This window comes from Geotrypetes seraphini, chromosome 5, assembly GCF_902459505.1.
Source record: "Geotrypetes seraphini chromosome 5, aGeoSer1.1, whole genome shotgun sequence".
Taxonomy (NCBI): Eukaryota; Metazoa; Chordata; class Amphibia; order Gymnophiona; family Dermophiidae; genus Geotrypetes; species Geotrypetes seraphini.
The window spans coordinates 16,254,579-16,274,452 of NC_047088.1; the positions used below are offsets into that span (position 1 = coordinate 16,254,579).

The 19,874-nt window shown below is 44.2% G+C and overlaps 1 protein-coding gene across 7 annotated transcripts in view; it reads right to left on the reverse strand.

Annotated features, from left to right (window-relative positions):
• Window positions 1-19,874, reverse strand: part of ATRX (ATRX chromatin remodeler) — a 643,287-nt gene that overhangs the window by 56,730 nt on the left and 566,683 nt on the right. For all 7 annotated transcript variants that reach the window (XM_033946347.1, XM_033946348.1, XM_033946345.1 and 4 more), the window contains one exon: window positions 18,945-19,139. In XM_033946347.1, coding sequence (XP_033802238.1) covers window positions 18,945-19,139 — 195 coding nt within the window. The remainder of the gene's footprint in view (window positions 1-18,944; window positions 19,140-19,874) is intronic.

The following is a 19,874-nucleotide window of genomic DNA, read 5'->3' on the forward strand; positions in this document are numbered from 1 at the left end:
AAAGAAGGCAAATAGAATGTTGGGCATGATAAAGAAAGGAATCTCGAGTAGATCGGAGAAAGTTATAATGCCGCTTTATAGGGCAATGGTCAGACCACACTTGGAATACTGCGTCCAACATTGGTCTCCCTACCTAAAGAAGGATATAAAACTGCTGGAGAGGGTGCAGAGACGAGCAACAAAACTGGTGAAGGGTATGGAAAAACTGGAATACGAGGACAGACTTATAACACTAGGATTATTCTCCCTTGAGAAAAGGAGACTGCGTGGGGATATGATCGAGACCTTCAAAATACTGAAAGGAATCGACAAAATAGAGCAGAGAAGATTATTTACATTGTCCAATTTGACACGGACTAGAGGACATGTAATGAAGCTAAGGGGGGACAGGTTCAGGACTAATGTCAGGAAGTTCTGCTTCACTCAGAGAGTGGTTGACACCTGGAATGCCCTCCCAGAGGAGATTATTGCGGAATCGACCGTCCTAGGCTTCAAGAGCAAACTAGATGCATATCTCCTTAAGAGAGGCATGTAAGGATATGGTGGACTATAAATTACGACAGGTGTACACCTGGCAGGGCCTCCGCGTGTGCGGATCGCCGGACTTGATGGACCGAAGGTCTGATCCGGAGATGGCATTTCTTATGTTCTTATGTTCTTAATATATTGGGATAAGTTAATAAAAACAAATATTCATAGTTCATATTTGGAAAAAAGGTATTTTAACAATTTAAATGGATATTAAAATTTTATCTTTGAATGTTAATGGTCTAAATCATATAATAAAAAGGAAAAAAGCTTTATTATTTTTAAAGAGGCAAGATGCGGATATATACTTTATACAAGAGACCCACCTCTCAAATATTGAATCAAACAAGTTGGAAGGAGGATGGGTCAAACATTGTTTTTACTCACCAGCAATAGGGAAAAAAGCAGGTGTTGCTATTCTAGTAAATAAAAAATGCTCTGCTTCATTTAAATTAAAAGCAACAGATACATATGGAAGATGGGTAAATGTGGAAATGAACATGGGAAATACTACCATGACGTTGTTTAATATTTATGCCCCTAATTCGAACCAAAATGAATTTTTTAAGACTCTTCAACAACTGATATTACCACTGGCTACTTCTAATTTAATAGTAGCTGGGGATTTTAATGCTGTTATGGATCCTCTAATGGATAAAAACCCAAGTAGATATATGAAATCTATGGGACTAGATAATTTGATACAATCTTGCAATTTGATAGATATTTGGCGAATACTTCATTTTGATGGACGGGAATTTTCTTTCTGTTCTCATGTTCATAATTCTTTTTCTAGAATAGATTATATTTTTATTTCAAATAATTTGGCACATCAGGTGTCAAAAGCCGCCATAGATCCAATAATTTTATCTGATCATGGTGGGGTATGGATTGAAATTAAAATTACTGATCAAAATACAAATAGACCAATCTGGAAATTTGACAATACCTTGCTTGCTGATCCAAAATATTGTGAAAATCTTCAAATAAAAATGAAAGATTATTTTCAATTGAATGATAAAGATGAAATCTCTAGAGAAATATTATGGGATGCTTTTAAGGCATCAATGAGAGGACAAATAATTTCTTATTCGGCTTATCTTAAAAAACAAACTAAAAAAGAATTTTTAAATTTAGAAAAAGAGATTAAAATTTTAGAATTAAAACTTATAGAAAAATGGGAATATTCTATTCAACAAGAATTGTCAAAACTTAAAGGGAAATATAACGAGATTTCATCAAAACTGATCAGAAAAGATATATTTTCTCAACAAGCATTGTATTATGGTAACTCAAATAAGGCGGGAAGAATATTGGCAAATTATCTTAAAGCGAAAAAAAGGAAATCAAAAATAATTGCCATTAAAGATGAAAATGGTGAAACAGTAACACATATCGAGCCTATTTTAAAACAGTTTCTAAGGTTTTATAGATCTCTTTATTCTTCCGAGACTTATTTAAATAAAGAAAAAGATGGTTTAGAATTTTTGAAAATGTTAGAGGGTCCAAAAATTCCTGAACATGTAAAACGAAGTATGGAAGAACCAATATCACTAAAAGAATTAGGAACAGCTTTAAAATCCCTTAGAGTTGGATCCGCTCCAGGTGGTGATGGATATACAATAGAATTCTATAAAACATTTCAAAATTTTCTATTACCCTATTTATTAAATCTATATCAACATCAACTTAATAAAGGTTCTATTAAAGGCACTATAGCAGAATCTTTAACTATTGTTTTGCCAAAGCCAAATAAAGATCCCACTTTGGTTTCAAACTATAGACCAATATCTTTAATAAATGTAGATGGTAAAATACTAGCAAAAATAATAGCATTAAGATTGGCTAAAGCTCTCCCTCATATTATAGGTATGCATCAAACAGGATTCGTTGCTCAAAGACATTCATCTCATAACACCAGATTGGCATTCCATATGTTATACATAACAAAGAAAATGAATGAGCCTACTTTTACTATTTCTCTGGATGCAGAAAAGGCTTTTGATAGAGTAGAATGGACCTTTATGTATCAGGCAATGGAATGGTTTGGTATAGGTCCTGGATTCATACAAATAATACAAACATTGTATAACTCCCCTTCTGCTAGATTATATATTAATAACACTTTTTCAGAAAAATTTAATTTACAGAGAGGAGTTAGACAAGGTTGTCCACTGTCCCCTTTACTGTTTGATATTGTACTAGAACCCTTAATATTAGCTATCCAACAAGTAAAGGAAATACAAGGAATACCACACTCAGATAGAGAATACAAAGTATCTGCATATGCAGATGATTTACTATTATATTTGAGGAATCCAGAATCTACCATTCCATATTTACTCGAATTAATTGAAAAATTTGGAAAATTCTCAGGATATAAGATAAATTGGAATAAATCAGAAATTCTTCCATTAAATGTACCGTATTTTCGCGGATATAACGCGCACCATTGTAAAACGCGCACAGGGGTATAGCGCGCAGAAATCACGATGATATGTACAAAAACTTTTCTATACCGCGCTCAGGCATATAACGCGCATGCTGCCCGACTCTCCTCTGGCCACCCCGACTCTCCTTTCGCTCTCCCCGACTCTCCTCTGGCCACCCCGACTCTCCTTTCGCCCTCCCCGACTCTCATCTGGTTGCCCCGACTCACCCTGACTTTCGGTGCACTGCCCCGACTCTCCTCTGGTTGCCCCGACTCACCGTTCACCCGCCCTGACTTTCGGTGCACTGCCCCGCCTCTCCGTGCCTGTCCCCCTTGAAGTCCTGTCCCCCCTTGAAGGTCTGCCTGTCCCCCCTTGAAGTCCTGTCCCCCTTGAAGGTCTGCCTGTCCCCCTTGAAGATCTGCCTGTCCCCCCTTGAAGTCCTGTCCCCATCCTGAAAGCCTGATGCCCCCCCTCGACGTCCGATTCTTCTCCCCCCTCGGCAGGACCACTCGCACCCCCACCCCGAAGGACCGCCGACTCCCCGACAATATTGGGCCAGGAGGGAGCCCAAATCCTCCTGGCCACGGCGACCCCCTAACCCCACCCCGCACTACATTACGGGCAGGAGGGATCCCAGGCCCTCCTGCCCTCGACGCAAACCCCCTCCCCCCAACGACCGCCCCCCCCCCAAGAACCTCCGCCCGTCCCCCAGCCGACCCGCGACCCCCCTGGCCGACCCCCACGACACCCCCACCCGCCTTCCCCGTACTTTGTGTAGTTGGGCCAGAAGGGAGCCCAAACCCTCCTGGCCACGGCGACCCCCTAACCCCACCCCGCACTACATTACGGGCAGGAGGGATCCCAGGCCCTCCTGCCCTCGACGCAAACCCCCCTCCCTCCAACGACCGCCCCCCCCCAAGAACCCCCGACCGACCCGCGACCCCCCTGGCCGACCCCCCCACCCCCCTTCCCCGTACCTTTGGAAGTTGGCCGGACAGACGGGAGCCAAACCCGCCTGTCCGGCAGGCAGCCAACAAGGAATGAGGCCGGATTGGCCCATCCGTCCTAAAGCTCCGCCTACTGGTGGGGCCTAAGGCGCGTGGGCCAATCAGAATAGGCCCTGGAGCCTTAGGTCCCACCTGGGGGCGCGGCCTAAGACACATGGTCGGGTTTGGCCCATGTGCCTCAGGCCGCGCCCCCAGGTGGGACCTAAGGCTCCAGGGCCTATTCTGATTGGCCCACGCGCCTTAGGCCCCACCAGTAGGCGGAGCTTTAGGACGGATGGGCCAATCCGGCCTCATTCCTTCGTTGGCTGCCTGCCGGACAGGCGGGTTTGGCTCCCGTCTGTCCGGCCAACTTCCAAAGGTACGGGGAAGGGGGGTGGGGGGGTCGGCCAGGGGGGTCGCGGGTCGGTCGGAGGTTCTTGGGGGGGGGGGCGGTCGTTGGAGGGAGGGGGGTTTGCGTCGAGGGCAGGAGGGCCTGGGATCCCTCCTGCCCGTAATGTAGTGCGGGGTGGGGTTAGGGGGTCGCCGTGGCCAGGAGGGTTTGGGCTCCCTTCTGGCCCAACTACACAAAGTACGGGGAAGGCGGGCGGGGGTGTCGTGGGGGTCGGCCAAGGGGGTCGCGGGTCGGCTGGGGGACGGGCGGAGGTTCTTGGGGGGGGGCAGTCGTTGGGGGGAGGGGGTTTGCGTCGAGGGCAGGAGGGCCTGGGATCCCTCCTGCCCGTAATGTAGTGCGGGGTGGGGTTAGGGGGTCGCCGTGGCCAGGAGGGTTTGGGCTCCCTCCTGGCCCGATATTGTTGGGGAGTCGGCGGTCCTTCGGGGTGAGGGTGCGAGTGGTCCTGCCGGGGGGGGGGATGTATCGGACGTCGGGGAGTCGGCCGGGCAAGAGGGCTTGGGCTCCCTCTTGCTCCGATCGTGGATGCGGGTGCGGGTGGGAGCGCGTGCGAGCGGTCGTTCGGGGTGGGGGTGCGAGCGGTCCTGCTGGGGGGGTGAATCGGGCGGCGGGGGGGGGTGGGAACTATGTTTAAAAACTTTTGTATACCGCGCTCAGGCATATAACGCGCGAGGGGTATGCGCGGTACGTAAAATCACGTATAACGCGCGCGTTATATCCGCGAAAATACGGTACACTGTACAAAAGGACTATTTGATACATTCTCCTTTGTTTGGAAAGAGGAGGCTATCAAATATCTGGGAATTTGGATTACAAAAACTATAGATGAAACAATGAAAAGTAATGAAAAGTACATATTACAGAAAGTTACAGAAATGTGTGAGCAATGGAATCCTTTGCATTTATCTTGGTGGGGAAGAGTACAAACTGTTAAAATGATGATTATGCCTGTAGTTTGTTACCAAATGGGGATGATACCAGCTTTCTTTCAAAAATCTTTTTATAAAAAATTAAATAGGATTTTAACAAAATTTATTTGGATTGGTAAAAATCCCAGAATTGCTTTAGTGTCATTGCAAAAGCCAATTGTGGAGGGTGGGGTAAATTTTCCCAATTTTTATAGGTACCATCAAGCCTATATCTTACGTCAAGGTATGTATTGGATCCTCCCAGAGCCCAATGATAATATTCCAGAATGGTTCTGGTTAGAATGGAGACTCATGTTTCCCTTGCGTCTCAGTCACGTAGTTAGTGTTAAAATGCCAAGGTTATATAAAGAACATAGAATATTTATGGATACCTGGAAAACTCTAAGATATATAAGTAATCTAACTCCTATTCCAATAAGTAAATCAACAACTCAAATGATTTGGTTAAACCCCAAGATCAAAATAGGCGGATTTAAAATCATCTGGAAACATTGGATGATAGCAGGTATTCGTATTTTGAATGATGTAATACAAAATGGTAAGTTGCTGGAGTTTTCACAATTGCAACACAAATTTGAGCTTAATAAATCACAATATTTTAGATGGTTGCAATTGAAGCAATCCATTCAGGTAGGGTTCCCGGAATGGAAAAATCTTACCAATTATCATAGTTTGGAATTCATATGTTTGCAGATGGATTCAACAGATCATAAAGCCGCACAGTGGTATAAATTAATATCTGAACTTGTAAATAAAAAACCAAAAAATGGTCTTAGAGACATTTGGAGCATTGAGATAAAGCACCAAATTACTGCATCTCAATGGCCACGACTTTGGTCTTGGAGGTTAAAATGTACGATGTCAGCATCTATGAAACAAACTTGGTTTTTTCTTTTACATAGAGCTTTTTGGACCCCTGTTCGTTTACAAAAGATAGATAGTTCTAAGTCTAATAGATGCTGGCACTGTCATGTTGAAGTCGGGACATTAGATCACCTTTTATTCTATTGTCCATTTATATTATCATTTTGGAAATCAATTTGGCCTCAAATTAATAGGATGTTGGAAAATCCGGTAGCCTTGACATATGATACTATTCTATTTGGCACAACTATGAGAGCAAAAAGTCAATTTCAGCAAGCAACAATAAACTTCTGTTTATTTTAACTGGAATAGCAATACAGCAAATAACATACAATTGGAAAAAATATGATATGTTAAACTACAGTTTTTGGTGGAATTCTGTATGCCATATATACAAAATGGAACTCACCATTGCAACACAAAAAGGATATGTGAGTAAATTTCAAAAAATATGGGGACCATTAACTAATTTCTGTAATGAATGATTAACTTTTCCCATGATAAGATTTTTAATAAGAGGGAAATGGGGAGGGATTTTATTTCTGATTATTATATATTGTATCAATATAAGAAAGAATTTATAATAAATGGATTATATGTATTAATGATTGGGAGGGAGGGAGGGGGGAGGAATTATTATATTCAATAAGAATCATATAAATTTAGATTTATTACATAATATTATAACTTTATATAATATTAATTTTTAAAGAAATGTTAATTTGATGTTAATATGTGAGTTAATCAAGTATATATATTCAAGTTTCTAATAAGTTTATTTGTAACACTTGTTGTAACATAAGAAAATGAATAAAGAATTATAAACTCTAAAGACCTGGTCACATCTGGAACAGTAGGGGAAACTCCTGCAGAAGGCACAAGCGGAGAGTGACGCTGTGGTTGGTTTCCCTTGGCTTGACGCCACCTTGAGCCCTGAAAGCAGATTACCACCCCCGCAACCTCAGAGAGGAAGCTCTCCGCGTATGCTCAACACTTCTGAGGAGGTGGTGATTGAGCCACGGGAAGCTGATGAGGGCTTGCTGGAGGTACCCGAGGAGATTTTGATTCCCCCGGAGTGACCGCCTGAGGAAGGACCATCAGCAGAGATGAACCGAGGCAGTCAAGAGGTATGCCTGGGAGCTGAAAGTTCCCTTTCACCGCTTGTAACTTTTTCATTGGCAACTAAACCACCTGAAGTTACTCTGGACGCTTTGTGGGACTTGGTAGTAAAACTTGGGAATTCAAATGTTCCGCAAGTAAATAAACAAGGAGAGAGATTAAATATACATACAAAAGAACTTTCCGATTTAAAACAAGATACTATAACAATTAAAACAGACTTTTAAAAGTTTCTACTGAGTTGATTTCCGGGAACAAAAAAAATCCAAGAAGCACTTATAACAGACAATACTTTCTTAAGGAAAAAATTGGAGGCTTTGGAAAATATGAGCAGAGTTAATAACCTGCGTATATTAAATTTTCCTAAGGTATCTGTTGTTACTCCAATAGAGATGATAAAAAGATACTTTAAAGAAATTTTGAACATACCGGAACAATCTATGCCTCCCCTTGTAAGAGCCTATTACTTACCAAAGAGATTAGATCTGCAACAATCTGGAAATGAAAATCCATGAGACACCCCATTAGATGTCTCCAATCTATTGGATAGAATTTATATCAAAAACATCCGGTTGAATATAATCTTCACACATTCATAAATAGATATTTATAAGGAAATACTTTGATACTCGATCCTCAGAGGGTTGATCTCCCGTTGGTTCTGGTGAACAGAGCTCACTGAACCCAATCTTCATAGGATCTCATTGGATCAAAATATAACGTTTTTTTATATATATTTTTTCTTTAATTCTTTTTATGTCAATAATTTTAATATAAATAGTGAGTATAAAACTTTCACTTAGCTTGTAAGCTTTATTTTAAAGAGGGGAGGCGCTCCCCTCTTTAAAATAAAGCTTACAAGCTAAGTAAAAGTTTTATACTCACTATTTATATTAAAATTATTTTATATTGCGGAGAACAACGTTGAAATATAAAATAATCAAAATTTTAGAATTGGAGGCAAGAAATTCTCCTTCTGGGCTAACGCACAGGGTGAGTACTGCTACCGAAAGTGAAAGAGACCTGCCACTTGTACGTTGAGAGAAGCCACTACCAGGCCTTTTTCCAGACAGGCCTGCAGAAAAGCTAAGACTACTGAAAAGAAAGCCCATAATGGCTGCACCTGGTCCCTTTCACACCTCTGCTGCAAAGCCTTCCAAGCCTTGGCATAGGCTGCCATAGTAGAAGGCTTTTTCACTACATCTGGGAAGCCTCTTTGAATCAGGACCTTGCCCTCAAGAGCCATGCTGTAAGACCAAAGTGCCAAGGATTCTCCATAAGAACTGGTCCCTGACTGAGAATACCATGATGAAGAGGGAGCTTGAGGCCCTTGTGCCTCTGAAGATAAATGAGATCCACATACCACGGACAGTGAAGCCAGTCTGGGGCCACTAAAATCATGAGACCTGGATGAATCGTGATCCTGAAGATGACCTGGCCCACCATAGGCCAAGGGGGGAAGGGGGGGGAGGATAAGAGGTAAAGAAGATCCTAGCTTGGAGAGAGGAAGTGACGTCACTTGGAAGCATGGCTGCTTAATTTTTGAGCTCCGTCGGGGCACGAGCTTTACAGTATTATATTTACTTTCTCCTGCAGTTTGAGAGTCTTTCTTTAGAGAGTACAATTGCTGAGTGCATGGCGAGTAAGAAAAAATTGGAAAGGTTCCAATTTCCAGGCACATCCAGTGTTAAAACACGATCGCATGTGAACAGCCCTCCGGCGAATTTACCTAAGATGGGCGCAACTACTCGCGGCCCCACAAGCCGGAATCTCTAAAACTTCTTCATCAGCAGGTGAACCTCTAGCGGAGGGGAACATCAAACATTGGTTCCGGGACCTTATAGCCGAAATGGTGGGTCTGCGCTCGGATGTGAAGGCGGCCCTTGCAGAGATCCGGGCGGAGGTGGGAGAGCTGGAAGGCAGAATCTCAGCCTCCGAGGGGCGGTTGGAGATATCCCTGCAGGAGACCTCCATGGTGGTTGATACGGCAGTAACACAGCTTGACGACTTGCGGCGGCAAGTCGAAGATTTGGAGAACAGATTGCGATGGAACTTGCGATTTAAGGGTATCCCTGAAACTGAGCGCTATAAAGATGCACGTGAAGTGGTGCAGGAATTTTGTGTTCATTTGCTTGGGGAGGAAGATAGGGGGAAGCAGTCCCCTATTATTTTACTTCAGGCCCATAGAAGTTTGGGGCAGACTCGTGGGACAGATAACTGTGATATTGTTGCCTGTTTTGGGGACTTTTTGGTGAAGGAAAAGATTCTCCAGGCAGCGCGTCGATGCCCCAATTTCATCTGGCAGAGGATAGCAGTAGGGGTATATCAAGACTTGGCTACTGCTACCCTGCAAAAACGGTGATCCTTTCGGGAAGTTACCCAAGTGCTGCGTGCTGAGGGCTATCGCTATAGATGGCTTTTTCCATTCGGTCTGCTATTCACTATTAATGGGAAACACCATAAAGTGGCAGATGCATGGATGGCCCTAAAAGAAATGGGATGTCGCTTGCCCGCAGACTCACTGGAGCAGAGTTCGCCTAGCGTGAGTGCGGAGCCTGTTGGGAGGGATCACCGGGTCCCTGATGAGACTAGCCAGCCTTCAACATCGGCTACTTGAACTGCTCTGCATCTCTTTGCTACTGTGTCTCGGATCATTATCCTTCCCAGGGCAGGATATGCTGGCAATGTGTTTTAAAGTTTTAGCTCTGTTGTATATCTTCCTGAGATTCACTACTTGTTTATGGTTAAGTAAATTGTAGGAGTTGAACTGTATGAGGGTATGGGGAAACCGCAACTCGCACTGTGTTTGAATGTTTCACTGAATAAGACGGTATGCGTGCAGAGGAGAGAATGGGTGGCTTTATTATACGGATGGGTATTAATAGGGAGCATGACTGCAGAGAAGGGGAGAGTGGGATGAATGAGCTTCTTCGACTTGACTCATTTTTCTCAAACTGGCTGACTCGAGGTTTGCGGGATCAGCTACTTGGAGGGGGGAGAGAAGGAGGGGGTGAGGAAAGGACAGGGAATTGGAAGAAGACATGGGGGGGGGATCAGGGGGCGTGATGAAGAGGAACCAGAGGTTTTAATTGGGTCCTTGAATGTAAATGGGATGAATAGTCCTGGCAAGAGGAGCATGGTTTTTCACGATGTAATACGCATGAAGTGGGAAAGTTGCTTATTACAAGAGACCCATTTGAGACCCAAGATGTAGCTCTTCTTCGCAGACCCCAATTTGATTTGATATGGACTCATCAGGGAGAGGGAGCTACTAAAAGAACTGGAGGATTTCAATGTCCTACCGGATCCCTCTTTGGACCGCTCGGGGGGGAAGACGTAGAGCACTTCGGAGCCCCACCAAAGCGCTTAGAACACTGATGCTTTCCCTGGGACTGGTTGATAGTTGGCGACTGCTTCATGGGTCCCAAAAGACATTTACCTTTTACTCTCACGCCCAAAATTCTTATACTAGATTGGATGGGTTGTGGATTCATAAGAACCAGATGGGACGGCTGCAACGGGCGGAAATAGAGACGATGCGCATTTCAGATCATGCCCCAGTCTGGGTGGCCTGTAAAGGGTTACTGGATCCAGGGGGTAGGCGACATTGGAGACTCAATGAATCTTTATTGGGTTCTCCGCCTATAGTTGAGGGGTAGAACGCACTATTCGGGATTACTTGGATTTTAATGATAATGGGGAGGTCTCTGATGCTACTTTGTGGGACACCCTAAAGGTAGTGATTCGGGGGAAACTTATTAAATGGGGGATCTAGATATAAGCGCCAGTGAGCCCAAAGCTTCCTCCAGTTACGAATGCACCTGCTCCAGCTGGAAACTGCTCACCAGGCTGGGCAGGATCCCCAGACACTGGTCCAACTGCAGCGGGTGAAAGATGAAATATACCAACTTCAGGTGGCTGAGACTGATCGAATGCAGGAGCGATTTAGACTAAATATCTATGAACATAGTAATAAGGCTAGTGCACAATTTGCCAGGTACATCCTGATTAAACAGGCCCGGGCTACTATAATTCAGATTCATGAAGTTGCGGGAGGGGAGCCAAAGGTTACGGATACGGCGATTCAACAGGAGTTTATGCATTTTTATTCTCAGCTATATGGTCCTCCTGAGCCGACGGACAAGGAGGCGCAGTCTAGATTCCTCAACTCAATACCTCTACCTGAGCTCTCGATCTCCGATAGAGAGTTTTTGCAGGAACCCATTAAATTATCTGAAGTTTTAGGGGTGATTCGGTCCTTGAAAAATGGCAAATCCCCGGGGCTGGACAGATATACTAGTCGATATAAACAATTTTCGGCACAATTGGGGCCTCTACTGGTTAGAGTGGCTAATGGAGTTCTTCAGGGAGGGGCTCTACCGAAAACTATGGGAGAAGCTGGGGTAGCGATCCTCCTGAAACCTGGGAGGGATCCCTTGTCTTGTGGTTCATACCGACCTATTTCGCTTCTCAATTTAGATGTTAAGATTTTGGCTAAAGTTTTGGCCCTGCGGTTGGGAAAGGTGTTGCCTTCATAGATTCATCAAGATCAAGATGGGTTCATATAGCGTAGACAAGTAAGTGATAACATCAGGCACACCTTACATCTATTGTGGGCGGTGGTTTCTAGACAGGACAAGACTGTCTTGATGGCAATAGATGCAGAGAAGGCTTTGATTGGGTCTTGTGGGGTTCCCTGTGGGAAGTGATGAGACATATGGGTCTGTGAGACACTTTTAGTGCATGGATTAAAGCTCTGTATGAATCCTCACATACCTTCGGATTAATCAATCCTACACTGATTTTTTTTTCTATATATCGAGGGACCAGACAGGGATGTCCGCTATCGCCTCTTTTATTTGCTATATCTATCGAACCATTAGCCCTGGGTATTTGTCACTACCCTGACTTAGTCGCGATCATACAGAATGGGGAGGAACACCGCATAGTGCTTTTTGCTGATGATATTTTATTGTATGTGGGAACGCCAGAGGACTCTATTTCGAGACTGTTACAGCTTTTTGATACCGATGGGACAGTGTCAGGGTTCAAAATAAACTTAGATAAGATGGAAATATTGAATTTGACAGAGTTGGAGGTGGATGGGCTCAGGGGGCGCTTCCCGTTTTGCTGGGTCTCCCAAGGGCTTAAATATTTGGGAATTTATATTCCCAAGGATCTTTCTCAAATATATGCGGAGAATTATCCACCTATTTATAGGCGTATTAGATCTGATCTACAGCGGTGGAACGGCCTCTGGCTTTCCTGGTGGGGCCGAATAGCTATTGTAAAGATGAATGTGCTTCCCCAGTTGTTATTCCTTTTTCAAACGTTGCCGGTGCCAGTGCCATCCGGGGAGCTGTGGAAGTTGGGGGCGGAGCTCAGTAGTTTCATTTGGCAGAGAAAGCCTCCTATATTATCGCAATCTCTCAAATGGGCAGCCAGAGAAGTAGGGGGCAGAGGGGTGCCTAATTTATGGTGGTACTATCAGTCAGCTCAGATAAAACTAGTGCTTGATTGGGAACTGGGGGAACACAAGTGGGGGGTGAAGTTGGAACAGGAATATGGGGGCGCTGCAATCTTACCTCCCCGTTGCTGCTGCTAATCGCCGCCGACAATGTCTTCTTTCCGACGTCTTGACATCGGAGAGGACGTTCCGGGCCAGCCAGGCAATGATTGGCTAGCCCGGAATGTCCTCTCTGACGTCAGAATTGACGTCGGAAAGAAGACATTGTCAGCGGCGATTAGCAGCAGCAACGGGGAGGTAAGATTGCAGTGGCGCAGCCGGGGGAAGGAAGGAGAGAGACGCTATTTTTTTTTTCCCGCGGCAGGGAGAGAAGGATGTAGGCAGGCAAGCTGGCTGGCTTTAGCGCGGCAGGGAGGGAGATAGGTAGGCAGGCAGGCAGGCAGGCTTTGGGGGTGGACAAAATCTGGAAGGTAGTGGGGGGACATAAGAAGGAGGCACTGGGGGCACTAAGGACACTGGGGGCACTAAGGACACGGGACGGAGGCACTGGGGGCATTATGGACACGGGACGGAGGCACTGGGGGCATTATGGACACGGGACGGAGGCACTGGGGGCATTATGGACACGGGACGGAGGCACTGGGGGCATTATGGACACGGGACGGGGGCACTGGGGGCACTAAGGACACAGCTTCTTACTAGTTCAGTTTAACCTTTGTCTATTTTATCGCAGTATCTGGCTTTGGCATCGCAAAATTCACAGGCGATCCATCGCCCTACCTTGCAGCATTTGCGGAAGAACGGGCCGCAGGCACAAATTGAGGCTTCGGTCTAGCTAAAGTTGGTAGCCCCCGCAGCCAACATACAGCCACAAATTGAGGCCCCCACTTGTGCCTTGCTACAGTCAGTGGCCCGCCAGCAAAACGTACTGCCACAAATTGAGGCCCCCGCTTCGGCCTAGCTACAGTTGCGGCCCCCGCAGCATCTGTGGCCGAAAGGGCCTGAAGCTGCCTACACAGGCAGCCACAAATCATGCCACTTTCCACCATTGGCTGAACATCAAGCCCCCGACTTGGGCCTAACCTGCCTTGACAGCCTGTAAGGGTCCATCCCACCAGCTATACTTGTAATTGGCTACCCTGCCCTCTTATTGAAGAATATGGCTAAAAGAAAAAAAAGATGAGTATCATCGTACTTTTCAACAGGAATGGACAGAGGAATTCACCTTTGTGGAGAGAGCAGGTTCTGCAGTGTGTCTAATATGCAATGATAAAATTGCATCGATGAAACGGTCAAATATAAAGCGGCACTTCGACACATGCCATACTACATTTGTATCGAAATATCCTGCGGGGGACAGCAGGAAGAAAGCATGTCAAGAGCTACTGTCAGCAGCAACTCAGTGTTTGGACCCAACAAGGTGACTGGAATTCGGCTAGCTTTGCTGATGCTTTAGCAATTGTGAGAAACGGAAAGCCATTCACAGATGGGGAGTATGCCAAAACATTCATGCTTGATGTTGCCAATGAACTTTCTGACGACTTTTCAGATAAAAACAAGATAATCAAACGAATAAAAGACATGCCTCTGTCGGCAAGAACTGTTCACGATCGTACCATCATGATGGCAAATCAAATTGAGGCAACACAAGTGAAGGACATAAATGCAGCACCATTCTTTTCTCTCACTCTGGATGAATCAACAGACAAGCCATTTATCCCAGTTCAGTGTGATTGCAAGGTATGCTGTCGGTGACACACTATGTGAGGAAAGTCTCGCTGTTTTGCCTATGAAAGAGACAACAAGAGGGGAGGATTTATTCAAGTCTTTCATTGATTTCATTAAAGAACAAAATCTACCAATGGATAAACTTGTTTCAGTGTGTACTGATGGTGCTCCGTGCATGGCGGGGAAAAACAGAGGATTCGTAGCGTTTCTTCGTGAACATGTAAAGAGACCCATCCTAAGTTTTCACTGCATCCTACATCAGGAGGCGCTTTATGCTCAGATGTGTGGTGAGCAGCTTGGTGAGGTGATGTCGCTGGTCATTCAGGTGGTCAACTTTATTGTTGCCCGAGCTTTAAATGATCGCCAGTTTAAAACACTGCTGGAAGAAGTGGGGAATAGTTATCCTGGTCTGCTTCTGCACAGCAATGTGCATTGGTTATCAAGAAGGAAGGTGCTCAGCTGTTTCGCGGCTTGTCTGAGCGAAATCCGGACTTTTCTTGGAAATGAAAAACGTCGAGCATCCTGAGTTAGCTAACACTAAGTGACTCTTGAAGTTTTACTATCTCGTGGACATCACTGAACATCTGAACCAGCTCAATTTGAAAATTCAAGGCGTTGGAAATACAGTCTTACCCCTTCAACAAGCAGTGTTTGCATTTGAAAACAAAGCTAGAACTCTTCATCGCCGACTTTGAAACAGGTCATTTACTACACTTTGAAAAACTTGGGGAGTTTAAAGATGTATGCACAGCAAGTGACCCTGCTCAACATCTTGATCTTCAGCAGCTAGCGGGCTTCACATCTAATCTCCTGCAATCATTCAAAGCGCGCTTTGGAGAATTTCGTGAGCACACTCGTCTTTTTAAGTTCATCACCCATCCACACGAGTGTGCAGTGGACAGCGCCGACTTGAGTTACATCCCCGGTGTCTCCGTCAGAGATTTTGAGCTACAAGCTGCTGACCTGAAGGTCTCAGACATGTGGGTGAATAAGTTCAAGTCACTGAATGAAGATTTGGAAAGACTTGCACGACAGCAAGCAGAGTTGGCGAGCAAACACAAGTGGGGAGAAATGAAAAAACTTCAACCGGAGAACCAGCTGATTATCAAAACTTGGAACGCGCTTCCCGTCACATATCACATACTGCAGCGTGTGAGTACTGCTGTACTGACAATGTTTGGCTCTACGTATGCATGTGAGCAGTCTTTCTCACATCTAAGGAACATTAAGAGTAAAGACCAACCTACAATCACGTTTAACAGATGGAAGTCTCAATGCCTGCATGAAACTTAACCTCACCACGTATCAACCAGACAACAAAGCCATCAGCAAAACCATGCAGCACCAAAAGTCGCATTAATGGTAAGAAGTATTTTATTCATCATTGGTTAGGAACAGCATAACAATGTTATTAAAAAGAATTCAGAGAATTATTGTACTTTAAAAGTGTTGGTCTTACCTAAAATGCACACATTTAATTGTATTTAGGTTTAAAATGTACTGCCATGAGAGCCTTGGTGGTCATATGTCCGTGGATATTATTTCTGTGGGGTGGGGTTGGGGGGTTGGGAGGGGTGGTTTGTGGGTGAAAATTGCACTGATGGTATGTTTATTCTAACATTGTACTAGTTGATTACTGTGCATTGGTTGTATTTGTTACATGCTGAAGTGAATGTATATTTCTGATTATAAAACTTTTAATAAAAAAAAGATCCTAGCTTGGCCAGGGTTGAACTAACATGTCCAGTCCTATGCTTCTGAGTTCGGCTCTTCAACTGAAGAAGCACTTGACTTTTGAGTTCATGGCAGAAGTCATCGTCCATTGCTGGTCTGCCCCAGTCTACTTGAACATTTTCTACTCTGGCCACATGCACAGCGGAGAGAGCCTGAAGGTGTACTTCCGCCCACCAGAAGAGCATCTGTGCTTCTAGATGCAAAGGAGCATTTCTGGTGCCTCCCTGCCAGTTCACAAATGCTACTGCTGTTGCATTGTTAGAAAACACTCTTACTGCCCTTCCCTCCAGTGTCTTTTCCAGATATCGCAACGCTAGCCTTATGGCTTGGAGCTCTAGACAGTTTATGGACCACCCCTTTTGATGGAGAGTCCACTGGCCTTGGAATGAGTGGTCTCCAATGGGCTCCCCAGCCAAAAAGGCTGGCATTGGTCATGAGTCATCCATTCTGCGATCCAGAGAGAAATGCCCTTCGCAAGGAAGCATCTTGAAGCCACCAGTGTACGCTGCTCCTCGCTGTCCCTGTCAATGGGAGCTGCATCTGAAAAGAATGATGCTGAGGTGACCACCAAGACAGGAGAGACTCCTGGAGGGGCTTCATGTGCACCTTAGCCCAGGGAACAACCTCTAGCGAGGCTGCCATAGAGCCCAACATCTGAAGGTAGTGCTAGGCCTTGGAGTTCTGAAGCGCTAACAGGTCCAAGACTTTTGTTTCTGAAGTTTCTGTTTGAGTGGCTCAGGAAGAAAGATGCGGCCTTGTGCCATGTCTAATAGAATAGATATTCCAGTCTCTGAGTTGATTGCAGCTGGTTCTTTTTGACATTGACAATCCAGTCCAACTATTGCAGGAGAGCCACAATCGTCCACACTGTCCATTCGCACTCCAGCATGGATGGAGCTCTGATGAGCTGTTCGTCTAGATAGGGGTGTACTGAAGACTCTCATTCTGTGGAGGTGAGCAGCCACTCTCCCTGGAAACATTGTGACGTGCCCTCCGACTGCAGAGCGCGGCTTGGGTCTTTTAAAAAAGCTCTCCACATGAGCTGGACAAATTCCGGGGAGAAGTCTTGCCCATGAGCAAAGATCGACCTCTGATGGACCACTGGAAAGGCTTTTGGGGGACCTACGGATCTACACAACAGCACTTTGCACTCTCACAGTTTCAGGTACCAGCAGGATTTCATCCCCATCTCCTCGACCCAGGACAGTTCCCCGACCCTGGAAGAAGCAGAAGGGGCTAAGCTTGAAGCTCCAGCCCCCTCATCACATGCACCATGGCACATGGATGCTCCTTCTCTGGCAATCCGGCATAACCAACACATGGATTTATGCTAGCACAGGTTGAGGAGTCCATTCGTATTGATACTGTAAAAATCGAGGGGGATTTTGAGGCAGAATAGGCTTTAGAAAAAGCTAGTTTAAAATCCAAGATGGCCACTGCCAGAAAAATCGCACCAACAATGGCTCATGGAGACCAAATTAAAAGATAAAAATCTTGAAAATAGAGGTTTTAGAGTTGGGAGACCTGAACCCTACCCTTGGAAACCCTCAAACACGACTTTTTCCGACCCCCTCTTATTTTCCCAAAGGAAATAATGGGGTACATAGAAACATGAGGGCAGATAAGGCAAACCATCATTTAAATATGTATCATCAATGAAGGTTTTTGAAAGGTCTCTCTCTTACCAAGCAGTGTAGATTTGGAATGCGCTAACAATTCAGATTAATTCAGCTATCTTATAAGACTTATGTCTTTGAGAAATATCTGAGACAATAATTGAATAATTTCTTCGCTGATGTTCATGAATACTTTTTTCTCCTATTCTTTTTGTAAAGCCATTCTGGATCAAAGTATTGGGATTTAGCAGGTTATAAGAGAGCACACTTGATTGGATTGAAAAGAACATAAGAACATAAGCAATGCCTCTGCTGGGTCAGACCTGAGGTCCATCGTGCTCAGCAGTCCACTCATGCGGCGGCCCAACAGGTCCAGGACCTGTGCAGTAATCCTCTATCTATACCCCTCTATCCTCTTTTCCAGCAGGAAATTGTCCAATCCTTTCTTGAACCCCAGTACCATACTCTGCCCTATTACGTTCTCTGGAAGCGCATTCCAGGTGTCCACCACACGTTGGGTAAAGAACTTCCTAGCATTCATTTTGAATCTGTCCCCTTTCAATTTCTCCGAATGCCCTCTTGTTCTTTTATTATTCGAAAGTTTGAAGAATCTGTCCCTCACTACTCTCTCTATGCCCTTCATGATGGAACCTCAGAACCAGAGGAAACAAAGATTTATTAGGAGACCCAAAATGGTCCATGTTTTGGCATATGGCCTATGTCAGGGGTTATATGATAAAAGATTCTGTAAACTTCTCAGTAAAAGTTAGAAGTAACAGAAGCAGACATTGATATAACCTATTGTGCCTGTAATTTTCAATATGGGGGTCTTTTTCTTTTACTGAGCTCAGTCCTTTCCATCTCTTCATTTGAGCTGAAAAGATGCCTCCAGAAATGAAAACTTTTCCTTTTAACCCTTCAGCGATATCAAAGATACTGAACTGGCCCCAAGTCTGATTACTGAAGTACTCTACCACTCACTTTTCTTTCTTCTGAGTCAATTCCACTTACCACTACCATCTCTTAGTCAATCCATTTTTAAATTCAAATCCTGAGACCTATCCCTAACATAAAGAATGCTTCAAATTTGTTGCTCAACATGCCTCTATGAGAATTCAATTAACCAGCTCACCTTTGGCAGCACAGGTGTGTCCCTCTTTTTCTTCTTTTCTGAATTAGGATCATCCAACAAATCTGGTTCAAAAGAGTAGAGCTCTGTCAGCTCATTCATTGTAAAATGCCGCTCAATTTGCTGTTGATCAATCACTCGAAAGGACAGCGATTGTTTGGCTACCTGGCGATCATAGATCTTTTCTTCCATCGTTCCCTAAGAAAGAAAGAAAAAACCCCCAGATAATGGCCTGGATGTGGTAAAATAGATGACTCATTCACTATATAGCAGCATCTCCTTTAAAAGTGTAATAGTAAGTTTCAAGTTTATCTAAAATTTGTTACTTTGCCACATTGGATAAACCAATTGAGTGGCTTACAATATGATTTTAACATAGGAAGAATAGAGCAGAGAACAGAACTACAATTACAGCACAATGGGAAAGAGGCAAGAAACAAATGTTAGTCTGCTTTGCGAACAATGTATGAAGCACAACAACAAAACTTACTTTGGCCAAATTTCCATACAAAAAAATGCTTTTGCTACTATGTGTGTAACACTGCCTTTGTGAATGTACTGAGTTCTAATCCCCATGAGAAAGCAGCAGCATGGCAGCTTTCCCAGACATTTAAAAAAAAAAAAAAAAAAAAAAGAAATATCTATTTTCATCATGCCTATATATTGATTGCATTTTTTACATCTGTTAGTCTTTTTCTTAGGTCAATCTTTGCTTTTACTGAAACTTGTCATTTAAAAGTTACTGTTTTCTAAGATAAAAGATGTACGCCTTCCATTCAGCCCCGAACTCATTAAGAGAGACAACAACCCTGGAGAAATTTAAATCTTCTCTAAAAACATTCCTTTTTAAAGATGCATTCCAAGTTTAACTGTCCTTATAAGGATTATTTTTTTAACCTTTTTAGTCCATTTCTGCTGGACTTGCACATTGTT